The sequence below is a fragment of the Ovis aries genome, chromosome 5 (assembly GCF_016772045.2).
Source record: "Ovis aries strain OAR_USU_Benz2616 breed Rambouillet chromosome 5, ARS-UI_Ramb_v3.0, whole genome shotgun sequence".
In the NCBI taxonomy this organism is placed as follows: Eukaryota; Metazoa; Chordata; class Mammalia; order Artiodactyla; family Bovidae; genus Ovis; species Ovis aries.
In genome coordinates, this window is record NC_056058.1 from 37,512,068 (window position 1) to 37,538,710 (window position 26,643).

General features: G+C 42.3%; 1 protein-coding gene and 1 pseudogene across 1 annotated transcript; one reads left to right on the forward strand and one right to left on the reverse strand.

The window, feature by feature from the left end:
* Window positions 1-13,199: 13,199 nt before the first annotated feature.
* Window positions 13,200-15,986, forward strand: PROP1 (PROP paired-like homeobox 1). The gene is given in 3 exon segments (NM_001009767.1): window positions 13,200-13,308; window positions 14,461-14,693; window positions 15,648-15,986. Coding segments are annotated over 3 exon segments (681 nt in total).
* Window positions 15,987-22,938: 6,952 nt separating this feature from the next.
* LOC101108831 (elongation factor 1-alpha 1-like) lies at window positions 22,939-24,512 on the reverse strand (annotated as a pseudogene).
* Window positions 24,513-26,643: the final 2,131 nt, after the last annotated feature.

Genomic DNA, 26,643 nt, shown 5'->3' on the forward strand with positions numbered 1-26,643 from the left:
CAGCAGCAGCAGACTTTTTGATGATGGCCGTTCTTACTGGCGTGAGGTGATATCTCATTGTAGCTTTGATTTGCATTTCTCTAGTAATGAGTGATTTTCAGAATCTTTTCATGTGTTTATTAGGCATCTGTAGATCTTCATTAGAGAACTGTCTGTTTAGTTTTTGACTGGGTTATTTGTTTTTCTGGCATTGAGTTGTATGAGCTGCTTGTATATTTTGGAAATTAATCCTTTGTCAGTTGTTTCACTTGCTATTATTTTCTCCCATTCTGAGGGTTGTCTTTTCCTTTGCTGTGCAAAAATTTTATAGTTTAATCAGGTCCCACTTGTTTACTTTTGTTTTTATTTTCTCTACTCTAGGAGGTGGGTTATAGAGGATCTTGCTTTGATTTATGGCATCGAGTGTTCTGTATATGTTTTCCTCTAAGAATTTTATAGTTTCTGGTCTTACATTTGGGTCTTTATTCCATTTTCAGTTTATATTTGTGTATAGTATTAGGAAATGTTCTAATTTCATTCTTTCAAGCTGTCCAGTTTTCCCTGCTGCTGCTGCTAAGTCGCTTCAGTCATGTCTGACAGTTTTCCCAGCACCATTTATTGAAGAGGCTGTCTTTTCCCCACTGTATATTCTTGCCTCCTTTGTAAAAAATAAGGTACCCATAGAAGCATGGGTTTATTTCTGGGCTTTCTATCTTGTTCCATTGGTCTATATTTCTGTTTTTGTGCCAGTACCATGCTGCCTTGATGACTGTAGCTTTGTTGTACAATCTGAAGTCAGGAAGGTTGATTCCTCCAGCTCCATTCTTCTTTCTCAAGACTGCTTTGGCTATTCTGGGTCTTTTGTGTTTCCATATGAATTGTGAAATTTTTTGTTCTAATTCTGTGAAAATGCCATTGGTAATTTGATAGGGATTGCATTGACTCTGTAGATTGCATTTGGTAGTATAGTCATTTTCACAATATTGGTTATTCCTACCCAGAAACATGGAATATCTATCCGTCTGTTTATGTTGTCTTTGGTTTCTTTCATCAGTGTCTTATAATTTTCTGTGTACAGTTCTTTTGTCTCCTTAGGTAAATTTAAGTGAGTGAAAGTCAGTTAGTTGTGTCCAGCTCTATGTGACTCCATGGACTGACTATGCAGTCGATGGAATTCTCCAGGCCAAATGCTGGAGTGGGTAGCCATTCCCTTCTCCAGGGAATCTTCCCATACCAGGGATCAAACCCAGGTCTCCTGCATTGCAGGTGGATTCTTTATCAACTGAGCTATCAGGGAAGCCATATTCCTATATATTTAATTGTTTTTGTTGCCATGGTGAATGGGGTTGTTCTTTAATTTCTCTTTCTGATTTTTTTATTGTTAGTATATAGAAATGCAAGTGGTTTCTGTGTATTGATTCTGTATCCTGAAACTTTTCTAAATTCACTGATTAGCTCTAGTAATTTTCTGAGACTATTTTTAGGGTTTTCTATGTACAAAGGCAATGCCAAAGAATGCTCAAACTACCACACAATTGCACTTGTCTCACATGCTAGTAAAATAATGCTCAAAATTCTCTAAGCCAGGCTTCAGCAATACATCAACTGTGAACTTCCAGATGTTCAAGCTGGTTTTAGAAAAGGCAGAGGAACCAGAGATCAAATTGCCAACATCCACTGGATCATGGAAAAAGCAAGAGAGTTCCAGAAAAACATCTATATCTGCTTTATTGACTATGCCAAAGCCTTTGACTGTGTGGATCACAATAAACTGTGGAAAATTCTGAAAGAGATGAGAATACCAGACCACTTGACCTGCCTCTTGAGAAACCTATATGCAGGTCAGGAAGCAACTGTTAGAGCTGGACGTGGGACAACAGACTGGTTCCAAATAGGAAAAGGAGTACGTCAAGGCTGTATACTGTCACCCTGCTTATTTAACTTATATGCAGAGTACATCGTGAGAAATGCTGGGCTGGAGGAAGCACAAGCTGGAATCAAGATTGCTGGGAGAAATATCAATAACCACAGATATGCAGATGACACCACGCTTATGGCAGAAAGTGAAGAGGAACTAAAAAGCCGCTTGATGAAAGTAAAAGAGGAGAGTGAAAAAGTTGGCTTAAAGCTCAACATTCAGAAAACAAAGATCATGGCATCTGGTCCCATCACTTCATGGGAAATAGATGGGAAACAGTGTCAGACTTTATATTTTGGGGCTCCAAAATCACTGCAGATGGTGATTGCAGCCATGAAATTAAAAGACGCTTACTCCTTGGAAGGAAAGTTATGACCAACCTAGACAACATATTCAAAAGCAGAGACATTACTTTGCCAACAAAGGTCCATCTAGTCAAGACTATGGTTTTCCAGTGGTCATGTAAGGATGTGAGAGCTGGACTGTGAAGAAGGCTGAGCATCGAAGAATTGATGCTTTTGAACTGTGGTGTTGGAGAAGACTCTTGAGAGTTCCTTGGACTGCCAGGAGATCCAACCAGTCCATTCTAAAGGAAATCTGTCCTGGGTGTTCATTGGAAGGACTGATGCTAAAGCTGAAACTCCAGTACTTTGGCCACCTCATGCGAAGAGTTGACTTATTGGAAAAGACTGTGATGATGGGAGGGATTGGGGGCAGGAGAAGGGGACGACAGAGGATGAGATGGCTGGATGGTATCACTGACTCGATGGCCATGACTTTAGGTGAACTCCGGGAGTTGGTGATGGACAGGGAGGCCTGGTGTGCTGCGATTCATGGGGTCGCAAAGAGTCGGACACAAGACTGAGCGACTGAACTGAACTGAACTGATGTACAGTATCGTGTCACCTGCAAACAGTGGAGCTTTATTTCTTTTCTGATCTGGATTCTTTTATTTCTTTTTCTCCTCTGATTGCTGTAGCTAGAACTTTCAGAACTATGTTGAATAACAGTGGTGAATGTGAACACCCTTGTCTTGTTCCTGATCTTAGGGGGTATGTTTCCAGTATTTCACCATTGAAAATAATGTTTATGGTAGGCTTACGATATATGGCATTTACTATGTTGAGGTAGGTTCTTTCTATGCCCATTTTTTGAAGAGTTTTAATCAGAAATGGGTTCTGAATTTTGCAAAGGCTTTTTCTGCATCCATTGAGATTATTATATGGTTTTTATCTTACAATTTGTTAATATGATGTATTACATGGATTGATTTGCATATATTGAAGAATCCTTGCATTCCTTGAATAAAGCCAGCTTGATCATGGTGTATGAGCTTTCTGATATGTTGCTGAAGTCTGTTCGGTAAAATTTTGTTGAGGATTTTTGCTTCTATGTTAATTAGTGATATTGGCCTGTAGTTTTCTTTTTTGTATTGTATTTGGTTTTGATATCAGGGTGATGGTGGCCTTGTAGAATGAGTTTGGAAGTGTTCCTTCCTCTGCAATTTTTTGAAAGAATTTTAGGAGGCGCATTAGCTCTACTCTAAGTGTTTGACAGAATTCTCCTGTGAAGCCATCTGATCCTGGGCTTTTGCTTTTTGGGAGATTTTTGATCACAGCTTCAATTTCAGAGTTTGTAATTGGGGTTGTCCATAATTTCCATTTTTTCCCTGGTTCAGTCTTGTAAGATTGAACTTTTCTAAGAACCTGTCCATTTCTTCCAGGTTATCCATTTTATTGCCATACAGTTGTTCATAATAGTCTGTTATAATCCTTTGTATTTTTGCATTGTCTGTTGTGACCTCTCCTTTTTCATTTCTAATTTTGTTGATTTGATTCTTCTCTCTTTTTTCTTGATGAGTCTGGCTAAAGGTTTGTCTATTTTATTTATCTTCTCAAAATAACAGCTTTTAGTTTTATTGGTCTTTACTATTGTTTCTCTCATTTCTTTTTCACTTATTTCTGCTCAGATCTTTATGATATCTTTCATTCTACTAATTTTGGTGGTTTTGTTGTTGTTGTTGTTATTCTTCTTCTAGTTGTTTTAGGTGTAAAGTTAGGTTATTTTTCTTCTTTCTTGAGGTATGATTGTATTGCTATAACTTCCCTCTTAGAACTGCTTTTGCTGCATCCCATAGATTTTGTGTTGTTGTGTTTTCATTGTCATTTGTTTCTAGAAAATTTTTGATTTCTTTTGATTTCTTCAGTAGCCTGTTTGTTATGTATGAATGTGTTGTTTAATCTCCCTGTGTTTGTGTTTCTTACAGTTTTTTTCTTGTAACTGATACCTAGTCTAATAGTGTTGTGGTCGGAGAAGATGCTTGATACGATTTCAGTTTTCTTAAATTTACTGAGGTTTGATTTGTGACCCAAAATGTGGTCTATCCTGGAGAATGTTCCATGTGCACTTGAGAAGAAGGTGTATTCTTCTGCATTTGGATGGAATGTCTTGAAGATATCAGTGAGATCCATGTCATCTAATGCATCATCTAAGACTTGTGTTTCCTTATTAATTTTCTGTTTTGATGATCTGTCCATTGATGTGAGTGGGGTGTTAAAGTCTCCTACTATTATTGTGTTACTGTCAATTTCCCTTGCTATGTCTGTTAGTGTTTGTCTTATGTATTAAGGTGCTCCTATGTTGGGTACATAGATATTTACAATTTTGTGTCTTCCTCTTGGATTGATCCCTTGATCATTATGTAGTGTCCTTCCTTATCTCTTGTAATCTTTACTTTAAGGCCTATTTTGTCTGATATGAGGATTGCTACTCCAGCTTTATTTTGGTTCCCATTTGCATAGAATGTATTTTTCCATCCTCTCACCTTCAGTCTATATGTGTCTTTAGGTCTGAAGTGGGCTTCTTGCAAACAGCATACATATGGACCTTGTTTTTGTATCCATTCAGCCAATCTGTGTCTTTTGGTTGAAGCATTTAATCCATTAACATTTAAAGTAATTATTGATATATATGTTTCTATTGCCATTTTCTTAATTGTTTGGGGTTCATTTTGTAGATCTTTTTCCTTCTCTTGTATTTCTTGCTATATAAGCCACTTTAACATTTGTTGTAAAGCTGGTTTGGTGGTGCTGAATTCTCTTAACTTTTGCTTGTCTGAAAAGGTTTTTATATCTCTATCAATTTTGAATGAGATCCTTGTAGGGTACAATAATCTTGGTTGTAGATTTTTCCCTATCAGTACTTAAAATATGTCCTGCCATTCCCTTCTAGCCTGCAAAGTTTCTGCTGAAAGATCAGCTGTTAAGTGCATGGGGTTTCCCTTGTATGTTACTTGTTGGTTCTCCCTTGCTGCTTTTAGTATTCTTTCTTTGTGTTTAGTCTTTGTTAGTTTGATTAGTATGTGTCTTGGCATGTTTCTCCTTGTGTTTATCCTGTATGGGACTTTTTGTGTCTCTTAGATTTGATGACTATTTCCTTTTCCATGTTGGCAAAATTTTCAACTATAATCTCTTCAAAATTTTTCTCATAATGTTGGTGCATTTGATATTGTCCCAGAGGTCTCTGAGACTATCCTCAGTTCTTTTCACTCTTTTTACTTTATTCTGCTCTTCCGAAGTTATTTCCACCATTTTATCTTCCAGCACACTGATTCATTCTTCTGCTTCAGATATTCTACTATTGATTCCATCTGGAGTATTTTTAATTTCAGTAATTGTGTTGTTTGTCTCTATGTTTATTCCTTAATTCTTCTAGGTCTTTGTTAATTGATTCTTGCATTTTCTCCATTTTGTTTTCAAGGTTTTTAATCATCTTTACTCTCATTATTCTGAATTCTTTTTCAGGTAGTTTGCCTATTTCCTCTTCATTTATTTGGACTTCTGTTTTTCTAGTTTGTTCCTTCATTTGTGTAGTATTTCTCTGCCTTTTCATTATTTTTTTTTAACTTATTGTGTTTGAGGTCTCCTTTTGTCAGGCTTCAAGGTTGAATTCTTTCTTCCTTTTGATTCCTGCCCTCCTAAGTTTGATCCAGTGGTTTGTGTAAGCTTCATATGGGGTGAGATTTGTGGTGAGTTGTTTGTTTTTCCTATGATGGGCAAGGCTAAGTGAAGTGGTAATCCTCCCTGTTGATGATTGGGTTTGTATTTTTTGTTTTGTTTGTTGTTTAGAGTAGGTGTCCTGCACAGGGTGCTACTGGTCTTTGGGTGATGCCAGATGTTGTATTCAAGTGGCTCCCTTTGTGTGAATTCTCAGTACTTGATACTCCCTAGGGTTAGTTCTCTGGTAGTCTAGGGTCTTGGAGTCAGTGCTTCCACTCCAAAGGCTCAGGGCTTGATCTCTTTAGGCAGTAGACAAGGTGAGAGTGGATTTTGGTGCTGTGTTTGTTCTGTTTTGTTTTCTGTCTCAAACTTAGTATGTTTTAAATTGGATATTTCATCTTCTTGTCCAAACCAACATTTTTTTTTGTTTGTTTGTTTTGGTTGTTTAGTTAGTTTTAGCATTACCTTTACCAATGTTTTTAATAGTTTTTTGGTTTTTTTTTTTTTAGATCAGTGTTAGTTTCACAGCAAAATGCCTCTCTAGGAGGAAGTTGTGAAAGAGGAAATGTTTCCACACATTGAGAAGTTCCCTAACTGGTGAGAATAAGGAATGGAGGGGGTTTTGGAGCCTTAGAGAAGGGCACAGAAACAAGTGTGCAGAAGGCAAAGCAGAGAGAGAGATCTGCAAAAAGTGTCGGTGCCAACTGACACTCACTACTCTGAGACACTTGTCCCCTGGCTGACTGCACTGGGTGGGGACTGGATACTGAGGCTTGGGCTTTGGAGCTCAAACCCTGGGGAGTGGACTGGGGTTAGGTACATGAAGACAGCCTGAGGGAGCTAGGGTGTAGTGCACCACAACTGAGGGAGTATGGGGAGAAGCCTGGGCCTGGCTTTTTCTTGGTCTTTTGACTGAGAATGCATCCTCTGCTTCTTCATTTTGTTTGTATTTCTCTTGTCTCAGGGATACAAGGGACCATTGAGGGATACTCAAATAGGGGGTGGGCCTGCCATAGGAGCTGCTTTCCCCAGTTGCTTGCAGTGGCAGGGCATGCCAACATGTGCTTCAGGGGCAGGTGCCAGTCATGGCTGCCATCTTAGCTTCAGAGGTGGATGTGGATCACTGCCAGTGCCACTACCAAGGCACCTATGAGTGTTGCAGGCCACTGCCCCATCTTCCTGGGAGACAACACGTCCTGTCACTGCTGCCAAGGGCCCTGGAACCTGGTGCCAACCACATGCGTGATCTGCCACTCCTACCACTGCTGCTGCAGAGCGACCCATGCCTGAGAGCCAGCCTCAGCCCCTGCTCTTCCTGGGAACCTACACAAGCTGTATGCCTTCATACCTGCATGCCCCCTATTGAGGGGATATCAGCCAGCACATGCTGAGGCAAGACACAGCAATCATCCAAACCAAAAACAGCCCTCATGCCAAAAAAATATTAAACCCACACCAGCCACACAAGGATGCTCTCGCTTATAAATAGCCCTCCAAGACTGCAGTAAATAGTTGTTTCTCATAAACTCACATAATAAGAGAAATACAAACAAAATGAAGAAGCAGAGGATGCACTTTCAGTCAAAAGACCAAGAAAATTCCCTTGAGCAATGAAACAGAACTCTTCAGTCTAACAAACACTGAGTCTTAAAGAGAGGTAATGAAAATACTGAAGGAATTAAGAAAGGCTATTGAAGAAAATACAGATTACTGTAAAAAAGGAACTACAAACTGTAAGAGGGAGCCAAAAAAAATTATAAAATTCATTTTCCAAGATGAAAACTGAGCTCAAGGCAATGAATGGTAGAATGAACAATGCAGAAGAAAGGATAAGTGACCTGGAAGATAGACTAATGGAAATTACCTAATCAGAGAAGCAGAGAACCAAATTTTGAAAAAGAAAAAAATGAAAGCAATGTAAGAGACCTATGGGATAATATAAAGCAAGCCAATCTAAGCATAATAGGAATTCCAAGAGGAGAAGAAAGAGAAAAGAGGATTGAAAATATATTTAAAGAATTTATGAATAAGAGTTTCCCAGACCTAAAGAAGGAAAATGTTCAGATACAGGAAGCACATAGGGTCCCAAACAAGATGAACCCAAAAAGACTTACACCAGGATGCGTTATGTGTAATAAAAGTAACTAACTATTAAAGAAAGAATTCTAAAGGGAGCAAGAGAAAGTTAAAGAGTTAATTACAAGGGAACCCCTGTAAGACTATCAGCTGATTTCTCTACGAAACACTACAGGCCAGAGTTCAGTTCAGTCACTTAGTCATGTCTGACTCTGCGACTCCATGAACACCAAGCCTCCCTGTCCATCACCAACTCCCAGAGTTCCCTCAAACTCATGTCCATTGAGTCGGTGATGCCATCCAACCATCTCATCCTCTGTAGTCCCCTTCTCTTCTTGCCCTCAATCTTTCCCAGCATTAAAGTCTTTTCAAATGAATCAGCTCTTTGCATCAGGTGGCCAAAGTATTGGAATTTCAGCATCAACATCAGTCCTTCCAATGAACACCCAGGACTGATCTCCTTTAGAATGGACTGGTTGGATCTCCTGGCAGTCCAAAGGACTCTCAAGAGTCTTCTCCAACACCACACTTCAAAAGCATCAATTCTTCAGCACTCAGCTTTCTTTACAGTCCAACTCTCACATCCATATGTGACCACTGGAAAAACCATAGCCTTGACTAGATGGACCTTTGTTGGCAAAGTAATGTCTCTGCTTTTGAATATGCTGTCTAGGTTGGTCGTAACTTCCAAGGAGTAAGCATCTTTTAATTTCATGGCTGCAATCACCATCTGCAGTGATTTTGGAGCCCCCAAAAATAAAGTCTGACACTGTTTCCACTGTTTCCCCATCTATTTCCCATGAAGTGATGGGACCAGATGCTGTGATCTTAGTTTTCTGAATGTTGAGTTTTAAGCCAACTTTTTCACTCTCCTCTTTCACTTTCATCAAGAAGCTCTTTAGTTCTTCTTCACTTTCTGCCATAAGGGTGGTGTCATCTACATATCTGAGGTTATTGATATTTCTCCCAGCAATCTTGATTTCAGCTTGTGCTTCATCCAACCCAGCATTTCTCATGATGTACTCTGCATATAATTTAAATAACAGGGTGATGATATATAGCCTTGACATACTCCTATTTGGAACCAGTCTGTTGTTCCATGTCCAGTTCTAACAGTTGCTTCTTGACCTGCATACAGATTTCTCAAGAGGCTGGTCAGGTGGTCTGATATTCCCATCTCTCTCAGAATTTTCCACAGTTTACTGTGATCCACACAGTCAAAAGCTTTGGCATAGTCAATAAAACAGAAATAGATGTTTTTCTGGAACTCTCTTGCTTTTTTGATTCAGAATGGCTCCCAAGCATGGTATTGCAATGATATCTACTGTTCCTAAGTGCAGGAAGGCCATGATGTGTTTAATGGAGAAAATAATCTTTGTTCAGGCACCTGGTACAGTGCTATTTGCTATCAGTTCAATGTTAATGAATTTACTATGTATATATATATATATATATATATATATATATATATATATATATAAAGTAAGGTATCTTTAAACAGAAACACACATACAACAAGGTATGTATTGATTGGTTGACCAATAACAGTGTGAGCAGAGGTTCACAGGAACCTATTTCTCCTAATAGCAGTGGTTCAGTATTCACTGATTAAGTGTTTATCATGACTTCATTGAATATAACTACCTGACATAGAGAGAATTAATTGTATTATTATCCCTAGATGATAAAGCTGAGGTGCAGAGATATAAGCAATGAGCCTAGCTTGGGATCACATAGCTAGTAACTAGTATAGCTGATATAAGAACTTGGGGCAGTCTGGCTCCAGAACCTGTACTCTTCCTCACCACACCATCCTGCCTCTTGTACGGTGAGAATATCCTGGGTGTCAGTCTTCCTTGAAGGTCAGTGTTGGAAGTAGAAAACAGGATGCCCTGGAAAACCAACTCTTCTCGGCATCCCAGCCTCTTAAGAGATAATGGTATTCTGGGTTGTTAAGTCAAACCTGTAATGTCTCAGTGTCCTTGGGAAACAGGGTAGTAGTGTTTCTTTGTACCATCTGAGTGTCCTGGGATTATCAGGCTGCTCTGGATGGCTAATCTGAGTTCCCTTATAAGATTAGGGTCTCTTGAGGCAGCAAGAGTATGGGAATTCAGTGTCTGCTTGTGGGACCAAGTTGGCTACAAGAGACTTGGGAGGTTCATCTGCCATGGGGCTCAGGTTCCTCCAGGAGGTCTTAGTATATTCTGGGGTTGAGGGAGAAGTTTCACATCTTGGACACTGCTTCTTGACTCTTATGTTGTTATGAGTTGAATGTTTGTGTCTCCTCTCAGTTCAGCTCAGTTCAGTTGCTCAGTTGTGTCTGACTCTTTGCAGCCACATGGACTCCCTGTCCATCACCAACTCCTGGAGTTCACTTAAACTCATGTTCATTAAGTCAGTAATGCCACCCAACCATCTCATTCTCTGTTGTCCCCTTCTCCTCCCACCTTCAGTCTTTCCCAGCATCAGGGTCTTCCCATCAGTCAGTTCTTCACATCAGGTGGCCAAAATATTGGAGTTTCAGCTTCAGCATCAGTCCTTCCAATGAATATTCAGGACTGATTTCTTTTAGGATGGACTGGTTGGATCTCCTTGCAGTCCAAGGGACTCTCAAGAGTCTTCTCCAACATCATAGTTCCAAAGTATCAGTTTTTTGGTGCTCAGCTTTCTTTATAGTCCAATTCTCACTTCCATACATGACCACTGGAAAAACCATAGCTTTGACTATACAGACCTTTGTTGGCAGAGTAATGTCTCTGCTTTTTAATATGCTATCTAGGTTGGTCATAACTTTTCTTCCAAGGAGCAAGCCTCTTTTAATTTCATCGCTACAGTCACCATCTGCAGTAATTTTGGAGCTCCCCAAATAAAGTCTCTCACTGTTTCCATTCCCCACCCCCCATCTATTTGCCATGAAGTAATGGGACCAGATGCCATGATCTTAGTTTTCTGAATGTTGAGTTTTAAGTCAACATTTTCACTCTCCTCTTTCACTTTCATCAAGAGGCTCTTTAGTTGTTCTTCACTTTCTGCCATAAAGGTGGTATCATCTGCATATCTAAGGTTATTGATATTTCTCCCAGCAATCAGCTCATATATTAAAGCCCTAAACCCAATATGACGCAATGATATTTGGAGGTGAGCCTATGGGAGGTGATCAGCGTTGAGAGAGATCATGAGGGTGAGACCACAAGATCAGATTAGTATCTTTATAAGAAGAAGAATAGAGACCAGGACTGAGTTTTCCATCTTGTGAAGGTACAGAAGTTGGCTGTCTGCAATCCAGGAAAAGGGCTCTCAAGACCTGAATCAGCTAGCAACTTAGTCTTGGATTTCTCAGACTCTGGAAATGTGAGAAATGGAAATCTATTGTTTTAACCACCCATCCTTTGGTGTTTTGTTATGGCAGCCAGAGCTAATGAAGACAAGTGTACAGTCAGTTCTCCTGGGGATCTTGTTACAGTGAAGATTCTGATTCAGTAGGACTCAAGTGGGGTTCCCAAATTTGCATTTCTAACAAGCTTTCATGTGTTGCTTATTATTCTGATCCATGGATCATATTGTAATCTTAAGAATCCTAAAAGATTACCATGTTTTCTGAATTGAATTTTATTTTTAAAGATATGCTTGAAGGATTAGCATGACCTTGGGGATCCTATGGGTACAGTGTGTTCCAAGACTAATAAGGTATTCTCATGGATTCAGTCTATATTGAGATTTCAAAACTTCATTGCGGGTGACAGGGATTATCTCCTAGTAGAGGTGAAATGTTCTACGTTTCAGTGTGTCCTAGAGGACCCTAGAGTCCTAGGATACTGGGTTGTCTTTAAAGGGTCAGAATGTCCTAGGGATGTCAGAATGTATTTCCTGGAGCTAAGTAATCTCAAGAAGCAGACTATTGTAGGTGTCAGGGTGTCCTGACTGCTGAGGGAGGCTGGGTGTGTCAAGGTTTCCTTGAAGAATCATATGTCAGTCTTCTGCAGAGTTTTGGGGTCTGGGAGAATCAGGATGTACCTGGAATTCAGATGTTCTTCAGGGTCAGGGTACTCTTAAGTTCTGCACAACCTTGGAAGTTCAGGGAGTCCTGGGGGGTTCTGGGTGAATAAGGAGGTGACATTTGGGAAAGGAAAGCAGAGAATATTTGAGAACAGTGGTCTTTGATGCTGGGATGGATTCGGGGCAGGAGAAGAAGGGGACGACAGAGGATGAGATGGCTGAATGGCATCACTGACTTGATGGACGTGAGTCTGAGTGAACTCCGGGAGTTGGTGATGGACAGGGAGGCCTGGTGTGCTGCAATTCATGGGGTCGCAAAGAGTCGGACACGACTGAGCAACTGAACTGAACTGAACTGATGGTTTGCCAGAAGACTCATCCTATGCTTTATGTTGTTCTGAAGGGGTGTCCAGAGTATTCTGAGAATCAACATATCTCGGAGGGATCGGAATGTACTTGTGTCTTTTAGCTTTTTAGTTTCCTAGAAAGAAGTCTTTAGGAATCACCTGTATAATGAGATACCAGGCAGGCCCTACTCCTGGCCCCCATTTGTACCTCCTCTCCCTTCTCATGATGGGGTTCTGAGGAGGGGTCTCAGGCAGAATGCATTTTCTCCTCCTTCCCCTGTCTGCTCCCAGGAGGGGATTTAAAAGGACAAAAGAATTTGGCCTTCTGGGAATATGAGCTCTTGGCCCCAGTCCCTGGACCCTCCAACAGAGCACCTTCTCTCATCCGGCTTGTGATCCTCCCTTGATGATGGGGGCTCTGGTGACCAGGCAGTGATTGGATGGGCCCACAGGGGTGAGGAGGAGGTCACTCCTCCAAGGCTCAGGGAGAAAAAAGGTAGTGTGGGATTGCAAGCTGGGAAAGTAGGCAGCTGAGAGCAACGGGAGAGAACGGCATCCCAGAGAGAAGGAGTAGGGAGAGAAAAATGGAGACTAAAACAGAGGAAAAAGAGTGAGGGCAAGACAGACAGAAGGAGAGCATACTTAAGCAAGGGAATGGAAAATTAGAGACCAAAGTTAGAAAAAAGGAGAGAGGGAGAAAGGCAGAGATATCTATCTGTATCTATACTTATATTTACCTAAGGACAGAGATTCAGAGAGAGGCACAAACAGAGGGAGAACAGTCAAGATACCAGGCACAGAGGGGAACAGAAACTTAGAAAGACTGATCCAGAATCAGAGACTTAGGACCCGGGACTGGACTGTCTTTGGTCTCTTTTGTGAGCCATGGACACAGAAGGGAGAAGTGAACAGGCTAAGCAAGCGAAGGAGCAAGTTTGCAGCAGCCTGTGGCCCGAGGGCTACCCAGCCGCTGAGACTGTGACCTCCTCGGTGGGTGAGTGAATCTTTTGGGTGGTGTTCCTGAGGAAGCAGCCGGTGTGTGGGCTCCATGGGGCAACTGTTTGCCATGAGGAAGATGAAGAGGAGAAACAGAAACCCAGAATCCTAGTATGTTAAAAATAAGGGGACCTTAGAAGGGACGGGGTGGTACAACTTGTCTGCTTTACAGAGTTGGGTCACTGAGGCCCTGCCCTGAGAGGGCAGAGGCAGAGCTGAAATCTGTCTCCTCACTCCTGACCTCGGAGTTCACCGACTGCATAGCCTTCTCCGAGGAAGAGAGCTGGAGGGACCAGAGCTTTGGATCTGAGCAGAGTAGGGGGCCGAGGTGGACACTGAGCACCAGGTGGGGACCACCTCCTGGGTCCCCATGGGGATGGGATCTTCACTCCAGACATGTTTTTTTCAGTGTGTGCCTTCCAGGTGTTTCCTTTTGCTCCTGTTCTCTCTTCCCTGACTGGCTCTCAGACTAATTAGTGTGGGGGCTTAGTAAGCCTGTAGGGAGAAGAGGCAAGCCTTTCCCACGAGCTCAGGTTCCTGCAGCCTGGTGGCCGGGCCAGCAGTGGGATAGGGGAGAAGATGAAATGCATGCATGGGGAGGGTGCATCTGAGCAGAAGAGGGAGGGATGTTTCATCTTCCCAAGTGAAGGGTATAGGATGGGAACAGTCTAAAGTTTTAAGTTGCATGTGAGCCATGAGAGCAGGGAGCAAGTAATAGGGGTCTTAGAGACCTGGGCAATTTGTTACGGTGTCAGAGTGAACATAAGGTACATAGGGTAAGATCCAGGAAGGTGGTATGTATGCTCAGAGAGGTGGAAGGCTGTGGAGGGGCATGCCTTACATGGGGACACATCTGGGGGAATGTAATAGGAAGTGGGCATATGGGTGCAGAAGTGAGGCAGAAAGAGTGTGAATGCCCCAAACGAGTCTGAGGTGTGGACCTCATCTGGAGATGGCAGCCTGAGTTATGGGACTCAGAAGCAAAGTGGAGCCAAGGCTGAGCTAGATTCAGCTGGTTCTGAAAGCTGAAGAATTTCTGGCTGGGGCAGAGTGTATGAGCAACACTCTGGGGATTCCAGCATATGTAGTCTGGGATGGATGGATGGGTCTCTGCGGCAGCAACCTTTCCCCGCCCCCCTCTCCTCCTCAGACATGAACACTCAGCCCTACCGGAATCTCTCTGGTGTAAGAGTGGGAAGACCAAAGCTTTCCCTGCAAGGAGGACAGAGCGGTCGGCCACACTCCCGGCGCCGTCACCGCACCACCTTCAGTCCAGCGCAGTTGGAACAGCTGGAGTCAGCTTTTGGGAAGAACCAGTACCCTGACATTTGGGCACGAGAAAGTCTTGCTCAGGACACAGGCCTCAGTGAGGCCAGAATCCAGGTGATGGCCCAGAATTCCGCGCCTCCACCCCCCAGGAAGAAATGCAGATTCGGTGCTTGGGAACTACTGGGGCATAAATTCTCAGGGCATTATAACTCTAACCCAAACCTTCACCAGAACAGTCTTATCCAACAGTCAAGGTAACCTCATCTGTACCAGGAATGTCACTTGAGTTTAACCTAATCTAACTTGAATTCCAACAGCTAGCCCCAGTATTGACGCCCAACCTTAATAGTGACCTGAACAGCAGTCCTAACTATTCCTATACATATGTAACCTTGTCTCTAACCATGGCCTTGAAATTCGATCAGCCTGATACTCCCTTATTTCTAACCATATCTTGTGTGTGTGTGTTAGTTGCTCAGCTGTATCTGACTCTTTGCAACCCCATGGACTGTAGCCCATCCACGGAATTCTCCAGGCAAGAATAATGGAGTGGGTTGCCATTTCCTTCTCCAGGGGATCTTCTTGACCCAGAGATTGAACCCAGGTCTTCTGCAGTACAGGCAGATCCTTTACCATCTGAGCCATGAGGGAAACCATATCTTAGGAATCTTAATCTTAGAATAAACTATACCCTAAAGCCAACCTGGTCTATGACAATTAAACTCATCCATAGTCTTAAACTCTAATAACCCTAGGGAAGTTTCCCACTCTCTGGGGAAGGGAAATGTCATTTTCTCATGTTTATCTCTTTCCTGTTGGAAGTTGACATTTCTTACTCACCTAAAATTGAAGCAGGGCAAATTTAGACATGGGCTGGAGGAATGGTGTGGTCTCACTTTGTCACTAGGCCTGGCTCAGTTATGCCTTTCGCAAGAGCTTTGCCTCCTCTGGGGATGTGGGGGGATTTTATGCCCTGTACCTTCAGTCTTCAAGGAGAGAGGGTGCGTGTGATAATACCACCTATTTGAGAGAGAGGCTCTGATGTGGCTCTTCTTCCCCCCTCTTCAGGTCTGGTTCCAGAACCGCAGAGCTAAGCAGAGGAAGCAAGAGCGGTCACTGCTCCAGCCACTGGCCCACCTGTCTCCTGCCACCTTCTCTGGTTTCTTGCCCGAGCCCCCTTCTTGTCCGTACCCCTACCCAACACCACCTCCCCCAATGACCTGCTTCCCTCACCCCTACAACCATGCTCTTCCATCTCAGCCCTCCACAGGTAGTTCCTTTGCTCGACCCTACCAGTCTGAAGACTGGTACCCCAACTTGCACCCAACCCCTGCTGGTCATCTGCCCTGCCCTCCACCCCCACCCATGCTTCCCCTCAGCCTTGAGCCACCAAAGTCTTGGAACTAAAGTAAACAAGTACTGATAAGGTAATTTCCCAGTCTGTGACCCTCACAAAACAGAGAAAACTGGGTGATTTCCTTTCTTTCTAAGGGTGAAGTAAAAATATGGTGAGGGGTAGCACAGAGATTGGAATGTAGAAATGGGAGATTATGATGAAAGTCTCACTAAGGTGACTGAGTAAATTTACGGAGGTGAAACTACTGGAAGATGTAGGTAAAAAACACCAGTGTAGGTGACTGGTGGAAGGGTGGAATTGAGGGAAGCAATGGTTGCTGCTGCTGAATGGAAATGGTTGTAGGGTATAGAATTTGTGGGTTTCACTCATTGAGATCACAGCTGAGAACTTTTATCTCTGTTGTTTCTAGCTGATTTCAGTAAGGCATTTGATGTATAAGTCTACTTATACATCCCTTCCCCATCACCACCACCCAAACCTGTCATTAACTTTTGTTCATTCTAGTCTGAAAATCCTGGAGAAGGGAATGGCAACCCACTTCAGTATTCTTGCCTGGAGAAACCCACTGATAGAGGAGCCTGGTGGGCTACAGTCCATGGGGTTGCAAATAGTCAGACATGACTGAAGGGACTTAGCATGCACGCATTCTGAAAACAGCTCCTGAATTTATTCCTCTCCTTTCTATTCCAGCAGACACTTTGCTTTTACTGGCCCACATTTTCTAATTAATCCTCCTTCTTGGTTCCCTTAGGTCCAGTCTTTCCCACTTCCAACAGGCCTTGCACATTTGATGATACAAGACTAGCTCTTCAATGTGTTATAAACAATAAACAATAAATAAATAATAACTGATATAACACATACTTAGCCTGTAAGAATCTTCAGTGTTACTTTCAACCTAACTTTTAAGTCAACTGAATGTGGTTTTGTTATTAAGCAAAGGCTCTTGTGGCACAGAAAGCCAAACTCTGACAGTGAATGTTTTCAGCAAAGTAAGGGTTTATCACAGGGCTCCAAGCAAGGGAATGGGAGGCAAGTCAGATCCACTGCAACTTGGTCTTTGAGTTGGGGGTGTTTTTAAAGGAGAAGAACAAATAAGTTGAGATTAATCATCATCTTGCGACATTTCAGTGACATCTGCTAATCATAGTTGTGGAAATAAGACTATCTCTAGTTTATGATTCTCTAGTCAGGTGGTCCATGCCTGGGGCATATGTGAGCTTATCCTACTCTGGAGAAACAAACCTGAGTTTCTGTGTTAATAGTAATACCTACAGCAGCAATTTTAGTACATTGACAATGTTATAGACAACAGCAATTTTAGTTGTCTGATTCTGATTGATTAGTGTTTGGTTGACACAGGACTGAGGTCAGAATAAAAGTGAATAAAGTTTTGAATAGAGAGATTAATCACAAACTCACAAAAAGGAACTCAGTTTTAGAGAGGCTCAGTTTCAGTTTCTGATAGAGAAGGAACAATTTGATTAAGGGCAGACTTTTCCATTCGCAAACCATGAGTCTTGAGGCTCGTAAGAGGTCATTCCTGGTGAAGTGCCTTAGTCTGAGCTCTCCCAACAGAAACATGGTGTGGTCTAGTTGGTGATGTCGTTTATATACCTTGTTGCTTATAAGGTACTTATTTTACTCATAGCTTATTTAAATGTAGGCCTACCTCACTTATGGGTAGGTCCATAGAAGAATTCTGAGTAAACAAGCCTCTAGGGATTTTGTTTACAATTTTTTATATGTATTGATAGTACATAAAAAATGTCAAAACCTCTGTGATGGACAATTCCATTTCCATGTAATTATCCCTTTGGGCCAGACTGCCTTCCAGAAAGATAATACTGGTTTGCATGCCTCTCAAAATATCAGTATCAGTATCAAAAATGATTGACATTGATCATTTTGGAAAAGTTGTTCCCTGAGAGTGATGTTTCCTTGCTGGTTATTTTTTTTCAGTCTTCATTAATCAGTTGCTAGTGAAAGTTGAAGATAGTTTCATGTTTATTGACAATTTACTTTTTCTTTTCTCTTCTGCATTGCTTCTCTGAGTTATTTGTATATTTGTGTATTGATCTAGTCATCTTTTATTAGTATTTCAGGAACCACAGGTGAGAGATCTCCCCTTATTTTTCCTGGCTTCACCCATATTTTCCTCATTATTTGGATCAAAATATTATGCCTTGAATCATCTTAAATTTATTTTAGTTTGTGCAGTAAAATAGTCATCTAATTTCCCCTCAATCAGCTAACTGGTTTTTCCAAAATAATTTGTTTAACAGTTTAACACTGGTTTGTAAAAACATTTTTCCACATACTAAGTTCTCATATGGGACAGTTGTAGACTCCTAATTCTTTTCCACCAATTAGCTTCTCTGTTCTGGTATCAGTTACATAGAGTCTTAATTATCAAACATTATAAGGATTATTGATATCTCTAAAATGTTAAATTTCCTTATTAAAATACAAGATGAATCTTGTCATTTTTTCCCAGCCTTTTCTTATGTTCCTCAGGAAACTTCTGGGTATTTTTTTTAATAAAACAAATCTTTTTATTTACTTATTTATTTTTAGCTGGAGGATAATTGCTTTAAAATGTTGTGTTGGGCTCTAACAGACATTAACATGAACCAGCCATAGGTATACTTATGTTTCTTCCCTCTTAAACCTCCCTCCCACCTCCTATCCCACCACACCCCTCTAGTTTGTCACAGACACCAGATTGATTTCCCTGTGTTATACAGCAACTTCCCATCACCTATCTATTTTACATATGGTAATTTATATATTTCAAAGCTAGTCTCTCAATTTGTCCCACTCTCTTTCCCATCTGTGTCCATAAGTCTGTTCTCTATGTCTGAGTCTCTATTCTTGCCCTGCAAATAGTTTCATCAGTACCATTTTCTAGATTTCATATACCATAAAAAAATTTTAATAGGAGTTCTATAACTTACAAAAGTTAAGTATGCTGGTTGTAACGGTCAACTCAAAAGATTTATATATATATAAGACATATATATTATATATATGAATATATATTACCTTTAATATCTATTTATATATATTAACTGGATTATTCACAAAACCTCATGTTAAGCAAACTCAACTCAACATGAGATAAACAACATTAGTAGTGTGTATCTGTCCACAACTTAATTTACTCATAGAAAAATATATAGATATACACACACTAATTTTTTCCTTTTTAAAAATAAAAATGAGATCCTACCATAAGTGGATATAGATATAAAAACATCTTTCAAGTAGATCACATAGTTTACTGTTTTCATTCCATTAACTGGCAGTTTTATGAGCCACTTAACCATTCACCTGTCATTTGAGACTCACAGTTGATTTGATACTTTGTTTCGTTTTACCACCACAAACATTACTGCAGTTGTCTCATTAAAAGATAATTCTCAGAAAAAGGTAAAATCATGACTCTCACAGATATGAAAATTTTATTTAACTCATTGCTAATAAGGCAAAGAATGATAAAGATGTCAAAGCCAATTCATAGGACAAAGAACAAACATATTTATAGATAAGAAATAGTGAAATCAATGTGTAAATGGAGGTAAATTGTCTCCTGGTTGAGAAGGGAAGTCAACTGACACTCTAGGGGATGGGATTTATGTACATATCTATAAGACAGCATTCAGAAAACTAAGATCATGGCACCTGGTCCCATTACTTCATGGAAAATAAATGGGGAAACAATGGAAACAGTGACAGACTTTATTTTCTTGGACTCCAAAATCACTGCAGATGGTGACTGTAGCCATGAAATTAAAAGACGCTTGCTCCTTGGAAGAAGAGCTATGACAGCATACCAAAAAGCAGAGACCTTACTTTACTGACAAAAGTCCATCTAGTTAAAGCTATGGTTTTTCCAGTGGTCATGTATGAATGTGAGAGTTAGGCTATAAAGAAAGCTGAGCGCCAAAGAATTGATGCTTTTGAACTGTGGTGTTGGAGAACTCTTGTGAGTCCCTTGGAAATCCAACCAGTCCATCCTAAAGGAAATCAGTCCTGAATATTCATTGGAAGGATTGATGCTGAAGCTGAAACTCCAATACTTGGCCACCTGATGCAAAGAACTGACTCATTGGAAAAGACCCTGATGCTGGGAAAAATTGAAGGTGGGAGGTTAAGGGGCCGACAGAGGACGAGATAGTTGGATGACATCACTGACTTGATGGACACGACTTTGAGCAAGCTCCAGGAATTGATGATGGACAGGGAAGTCAGGTGTGCTGCAGTCCATGGGGTCACAGCATCAGACATGACTGAGCAACTGAAATGAACTGAAGGTTTTAAAATCTATTCTTGGTTCTATACTCCAGAGTTGGTTCTCTCAGTAGCTTTCCAGGATCATACAAGCATTGGCGTGTACCTGGGGTCCCCCTCACCTTTTGTCTCCTGCTGGTTGTGAAATGAAATATTTTTGTGAAATAAAATATTTTCTGCTATACCAATAAACAAGCCATGCCACAGCCATCAGGGATTCCAGCCTTCCAAATGTAAACTTCTGAGCCCAAGTGAAACAATACCAGCTATCTGGCAGCCATCAGCCAGGGCTGAGGACCTGGGGTAGGATGTGAGAAAGCACAGGAGGCAGCCAACTGCCACATCCATTACCCCTTATGGTTAATGAGGAATTAAGGATGGGAACAATCAAAAGAAGCATTTGGTTCCAGATATCTGAGATACATATGAAAGAAATGATTTCAGTAAGCCTGGACACTTGTATCTTCCCATACGTTGTTCAGTCGCTTAGTTGTATTCAACTCTTTGTGACTGCAGGACACCAGGCTTCCCTGTCCTTCATCATCTCTCAGAGCTTACTCAAACTCATGTCCATTGAATTGGTGATGCCATCCAAACATCTCGTCCTCTGTCATCCCCTTATCCTTCTGCCCTCAATCTTTCTCAGCATCAGGGTCTTTCCTAATGAGTTGGCTCTTCACATCATGTGGCCAAAGTATTAGAGCTTCAGCTTCAGCATCAGAGTGCTAAATCCCTTAACACGAGAGATCTGGTTTTGTTGATGAGCCCAAGTTTGCTCTGCTTGCCCCAGGATGCCAGGGTCCAGGGTCCAGCCCCAGTGGATCCAGGGTAATTCGAAGTGGGGATGGAGTCGGCATCCTAGGAAATAACTTATTTAATTACAGATATAAAGAGAGATTAGCAAAGAATAGTGTAGTAGGAAAATTAGTGGAGAAAAAGAGGCTGATTACTTGGTTTACGTGGAAAACCAATAAAACTCCAGGACAAGGAGTTTGCACCACCTACGTAGGCCACTGGCGCCCGCTTGAATAGAGAAGGGTGGCCCGCCTTGGGCTCACTCTCGTGCGGGTCTTAGAAGCCAGGGCAAGTAAGTAGACGTGGCAAGCCTCCACGCTCCAGATGGGAATTCAGCCAGAAAAGAAGAGAACGAGAAAAGACCACACGGGGGAAAACAGTCTTTCCAGGAACTGGTCCGTTTCTTTATTTTCCAGGTCCACTTTTATACTTTTAGTTGTACATAGAGATAAATATAAGAAACAGAGTGACGCAGGGTCAGCTGCTCCAACCCTTATCAGCATATCTTTGTTCTTACAAGGGTCTTATATTTGTTCACAATATCTTCTGGTCTGGAGACCAATTAACATTTTATGGCCCCACCTTTCTTTCTATTGATAAAAGTTAAATGATCAGAAAACTTATTTCTCCTTAAGATCTATTTAGTCTTAAGATAGTGTTAAAGCTACATTTTTACATAGCAAGGACACAATGATTTATAACAAAGAAAGAGTACAGTGATCTATAACAAAGAGAAAATTCATTAACTCAAAAGTCTAGTATTACTAACATCACAACTACTATATTTCTTTTTCTACATTCCAATTACATCAATTAACATATTCCCAGGTGCCTAAGGATATAGAGGCCTGGCGGCAATCATTCATTAACTCAGCAATGAAACCCTTCACCAACATGACTTTTATCTTTAGAAAAATCCTATACTAACTAAGACTTTCAAAATATTCCAAACTCTCTGTGTGGTTTATGGTTGAGAGGTTGTAAACAATCATGTACGTAGTAGCAAGAGTGTGGGTAATCCTGTCACACAAGCTAGTCTGCCAGCAGAGAGGTTTGGGCTGAGACACTCCTTTTATATGCAGGAAACTATTAACTGGAACTCTAATTTTCCAGAGAAAGGTGGCGGGGGACAGTGCCCCCTATAATGTCAGAAATATAGATGAAAGGCATAATGCAGTAAGGCAGGCAGACTCTGGTTTTTGGGGCAGATGCACGAGCAGATCCAGCGAGGCTCCCTTAAGGCCCGACTCGCCTTTGCCTGTCGGGCCCCTTAACCTCATGACCTTTGCCACAGGCGAGACTCCTCGTGCTGGCTCCCGGCACCAGGATATACCAATAAATCTGAGGGACAAGGTGTTGAGATAAAGAAGGCACTTTATTCTGAAAACTGGTTGATCGAGAAGATGGCAGGCTAGTGACTCAAAAAACTCATCTTGTTGGGGCTTGGATGCCAGATTCTTTTATGGATCAGAGATGGGGGAGGTGAGGAAACAAAGTAAAAAGACCATTCAATTCTTGCAAGTATCTTCTAGAGCTGCAAGCCTCAGGCAGGGGGATGTGTTAGTTTTGCCTCGGTCACTGGTGGGCTGAGTTGAACAGGCATGCTCAGTCGCCTCTGACTCTTTGAGACCCCATGGACTGCAGTCTGCCAGGCTCCTTTGTCCATGGGATTTTCCAGGAAAGAATACTGGAGTGGGTTGCCATTTCCTTTTCCAGGGGATCTTCCCAATCCAGGGACTGAACGCACATCTCCTGTGTCCCCTGCATTGGTAGGTGGATTTTTTTTTTCCTCATTAAACTTTTTTAATGGGTCTCAAATTCTGTGAGATTTTTGGTCAAGTTGTTTTCTTTAGAAAGTACTGATTTTAAAAACTGATAACTTAAACTGCCATACACAAAACATGGTCCACAAAACATTCTCCTTCCTTCTGAAGGAAGATGCATTGTTATAATTAACCAGTCTTTTACTATTAAACTTAAATGGCCAATTGAGACAAACAGTTCTGAGACTGTTCTTCCACCACTGATTAAGACTGGGGTGGTAGGTGTTGGGGATAATACTCATTTAACCTTCTGAGCTTTCTGGGCAGACTTGGTGACTTTGCCATCTCCAGCTGCCTTCTTATCCACTGCTTTGATGACACCCACAGCGACCATCTCTCATGTCACACACAGCAAAATGGCCCTTGAGAGGATAGTTAGAGAAGGTCTTGACACACATGGGTTTTCCAGGAACCATATCAACAATGGCAGCAATACCAGATTTCAAGAATTTAGGACCATCTTCCAGCTTTTTCCCAGAACAATGGTCAATCTTCTCCTTTAGCTCAGCAAACTTGCAAGCAATATGAGCTGTGTGACAATCCAGCAGTGATTTGGCCTGGACGGTTCAAAATAATCATCTGAGCTGTGAAGCTAGCTGCTTCCACTGGTGAGTCCTTTTTGCTGTCACCAGCCACATTGTCATGACGAACATCTTTGACAGACACATTCTTGACATTGAAGCCCACATTGTCCCCAGGAAGGGCTTCTCTCAGTGCTGCATGGTGCATTTCTACAGACTTCACTTCAGTTGTTACACTGACTGGAGCATAGGTGACCACCATGGCAAGTCTGAGAACACCAGTCTCCACACGACCCACAGGGACAGTACCAATACCGCCAATTTTATAGACATCCTGGAGAGGCAAATGCAAGGGTTTGTCAGTTGGGTGAGTTGGTGGCAGGATGCAATCCAGAGCTTCAGGCAGGGTGGTTCCGCTGGCATTGTTGTCCTCATGGGTGAATTTCCATCCCTTGAACCATGGCATGTTAGCACTTGGCTCCAGCATGTTATCACCATTCCAGCCAGAAATTGGCACAAATGTTACTGTATCAGAGTTGCCAATTTTGTAGGTGCTGACTTCCTTAACAATTTCCTCATATCTCTTCTGGCTGTAGGGTGGCTACATGAAATCCATTTTGTTAACTCCAACAATTAGTTGTTTCACACCCAGAGTATAAGCCGGAAGGGTATGCTCATGGGTCTGCCCATTCTTAGAGATACTGGCTTCAAATTCACCAACACCAGCAGCAACAATCAGGAGAGCACCGTCAGCCTGGGACGTGCCTGTGATCATGTTTTTGATAAGTCTCTGTGTCCTGGGGCATCAAAGATGGTAACACAGTACTTGCTGGTCTCAAATTTCCACAGGGAGATATCAGGGATGATACCACGCTCACATTCAGCTTTCAGTTTCTCCAAGACCCAGGCATACTTGAAGAACCATCTCCTATCTCGGCAGCCTCCTTCTCGAATGTTTCAGTTGTTCTCTTGTCGATCCAGCCACATTTGTAGATCAGATAGCCAGTTGTGGTAGACTTCCCTGAATCTACTTGTCCAATGACAATGATATTGATGTGGGTCTTTTCCTTTCCCATTTTCTCTTAGGTTTAATGGTGGTTTTCACAACACCTGTGTCCTGGCGGCAAACCCATTGTGAAAAAGCTGGTAGGTGGATTCTTTACCACAGAGTCACCTCAGAAACCCCAGGTAGGCAGGGTTAGGCTATCTCACTGAGGCAGGCCATTTTGTATGCCTATAATAACGAAAGTGACAAGATAAGGGATAAAGCCACAGAAGCAAATCCAGGATGAATTCAAAACCCTTCCCGGTTATAGTTTTTCTTAATTAATCTTTTAATATTCAGATTACCTGCCCCTTGTTTGAATCTTCACCATACCTGCCCCCCCCCCACCCCCCACCTGGAGAAACAGTTCTCTCCAGGTCACCTGAGTTGCTGTGTCTTGGGCTTGAAGTCCTCAGGATTCCCACTGAATAAACCTCTCAACTTTTAGGCCCCTTATATTTTTTCAGGGGACAGGGTGAGCTGGCAGACTGATGGTCAAGTTCTCTGCTTTTCACTCCTTCCTTCCCCAGGCCTCTCAGCCTCCCACCCACTGCCCCACCCACAAACCCACTACAAGGGAGAGAAGAGGAGCCAGGGAAGGAAGGCAGAGGGTATTTCTGCATCACTGACCCCCTCCACCATCAGCCTCTCTGAGTACAGAGACTGAACTGAGGGGCTGAGGCTGGCTAGGTTAACAAGGCATCTCAGTGTCCCTGCTGGTCTTAGAAAGCCCAGGAGGCAAGACAAGGCATACCTCAACTGTTTGGATTCCTCTGTCCTCCCTTCCTGGGAAGACTGGAATCTTCCTGGCAGAAGATTGCAATCTTTGCCCCAGTTAGGGTTAAAAAAAAAATAGAAAAGAAAAGGAACAAAAACTGTTTTTTAAGCAGCAACATCCCCTCCCTCATCCCCATCAACCAAAGAGGAAAAGTAGCCAGGTGAAGGTAAAGATGTCACGAATTTGTCTTTTCATTGGGAAGTCTAAATTTCTGGCTTTTCGGGAAGATTCATTCCTAGCAGGCTTCAAATCTGAGTTCTGAAAGCCAAATGACATGAGCCTGGAATAGGCTTCCCAGCTGGCACTAGTGATAAAAACAAAAACAAAAACAAAAACAAAAACAAAAAACAAACCCGCCTGCCAATGCAGGAGACATAAGAGACTTGGGTTCTGTCCCTGGGTAGGGAAGATCCCCTGGAGGAGAGCATGGAAACCCACTCCAGTACTCTTGCCTGGAGAATCCCATGGACAGAGGAGCCTGGCAAGGTATAGTCAATCTGGTTGCAAAGAGCTGGACATGACTAAAGCCTCTTAGCACACAGCATAGAGGCAGAGGGTAAGAGCTCTGGGGTAGTGAAGCAGAGCTCAGGGCTCCTGGTGATGAAACCAATTAGGGCATTCAGTTCACTACTGAAGACTGCTGGGCTGGACCATGGAGCTCATGGGATGCTCTAAGAGGGCTGGGAAGTGCAGTCCCAGAGAGCCTTCTGGTCTGGACTGGGAACGTGTGGGGCGAGCATGGCGATGCAGTAAAACAACCGGGTCTAAGAAAGCAGAGGCGTTAAAGCATTCAGCTTATGTGAGAAATTATCCAGGTCGGCTGGATCTTGCAGGAGGCCCCCCTCCCAGACACCTGGGGACTTGAGTCTTAGGCCACTTCTAGCTCTACCAGCCTCAGCTCTCTGGGAGAGCTCAAGCAATGTGTTTCTAAGTGCTCCAGACACTTCTTGGTCCCAAGATCTAGCTTGGCTGTCTGCCCAGTGCAAACAATACCAGATGCCTTCAGGTTGCAGGACCAGGTCTCCAGGTTCTGAGCTTGTAGACTTAAGGGTCTTGAGAGGAGTCCCTCCCTGCACATCTTCAGTTTTTCCTCCAGACCTGGGGGTTCTGGCTCCCAAAATTGGGAAGACAACATGGGAAGACCCCGTCCACTGCCTGCCTGGCGTCTCTTGTTGTTTAGTCTGGTGTCTCTTTTCTTGTTCAGTTACTCAGTCATGTCTGACTCTTTGCCGCCCCATGGATTGAAGCATGCCAGACTTCCCTGTCCTTCACCATCTCCCGGAGTTTGTTCAAACATGTCTATTGAGTTAGTGATGCCATCCAACCATTTCATCCTCTGTCATCCCCTTCTCCTTCTGCCTTTGGTCTTTCCCAGCATCAAGGTCTTTTCCAGTGAGTCAGCTTTCATCAGATGGGCAAAGTATTAGAGCTTCAGCTTCAGAATCAGTCCTT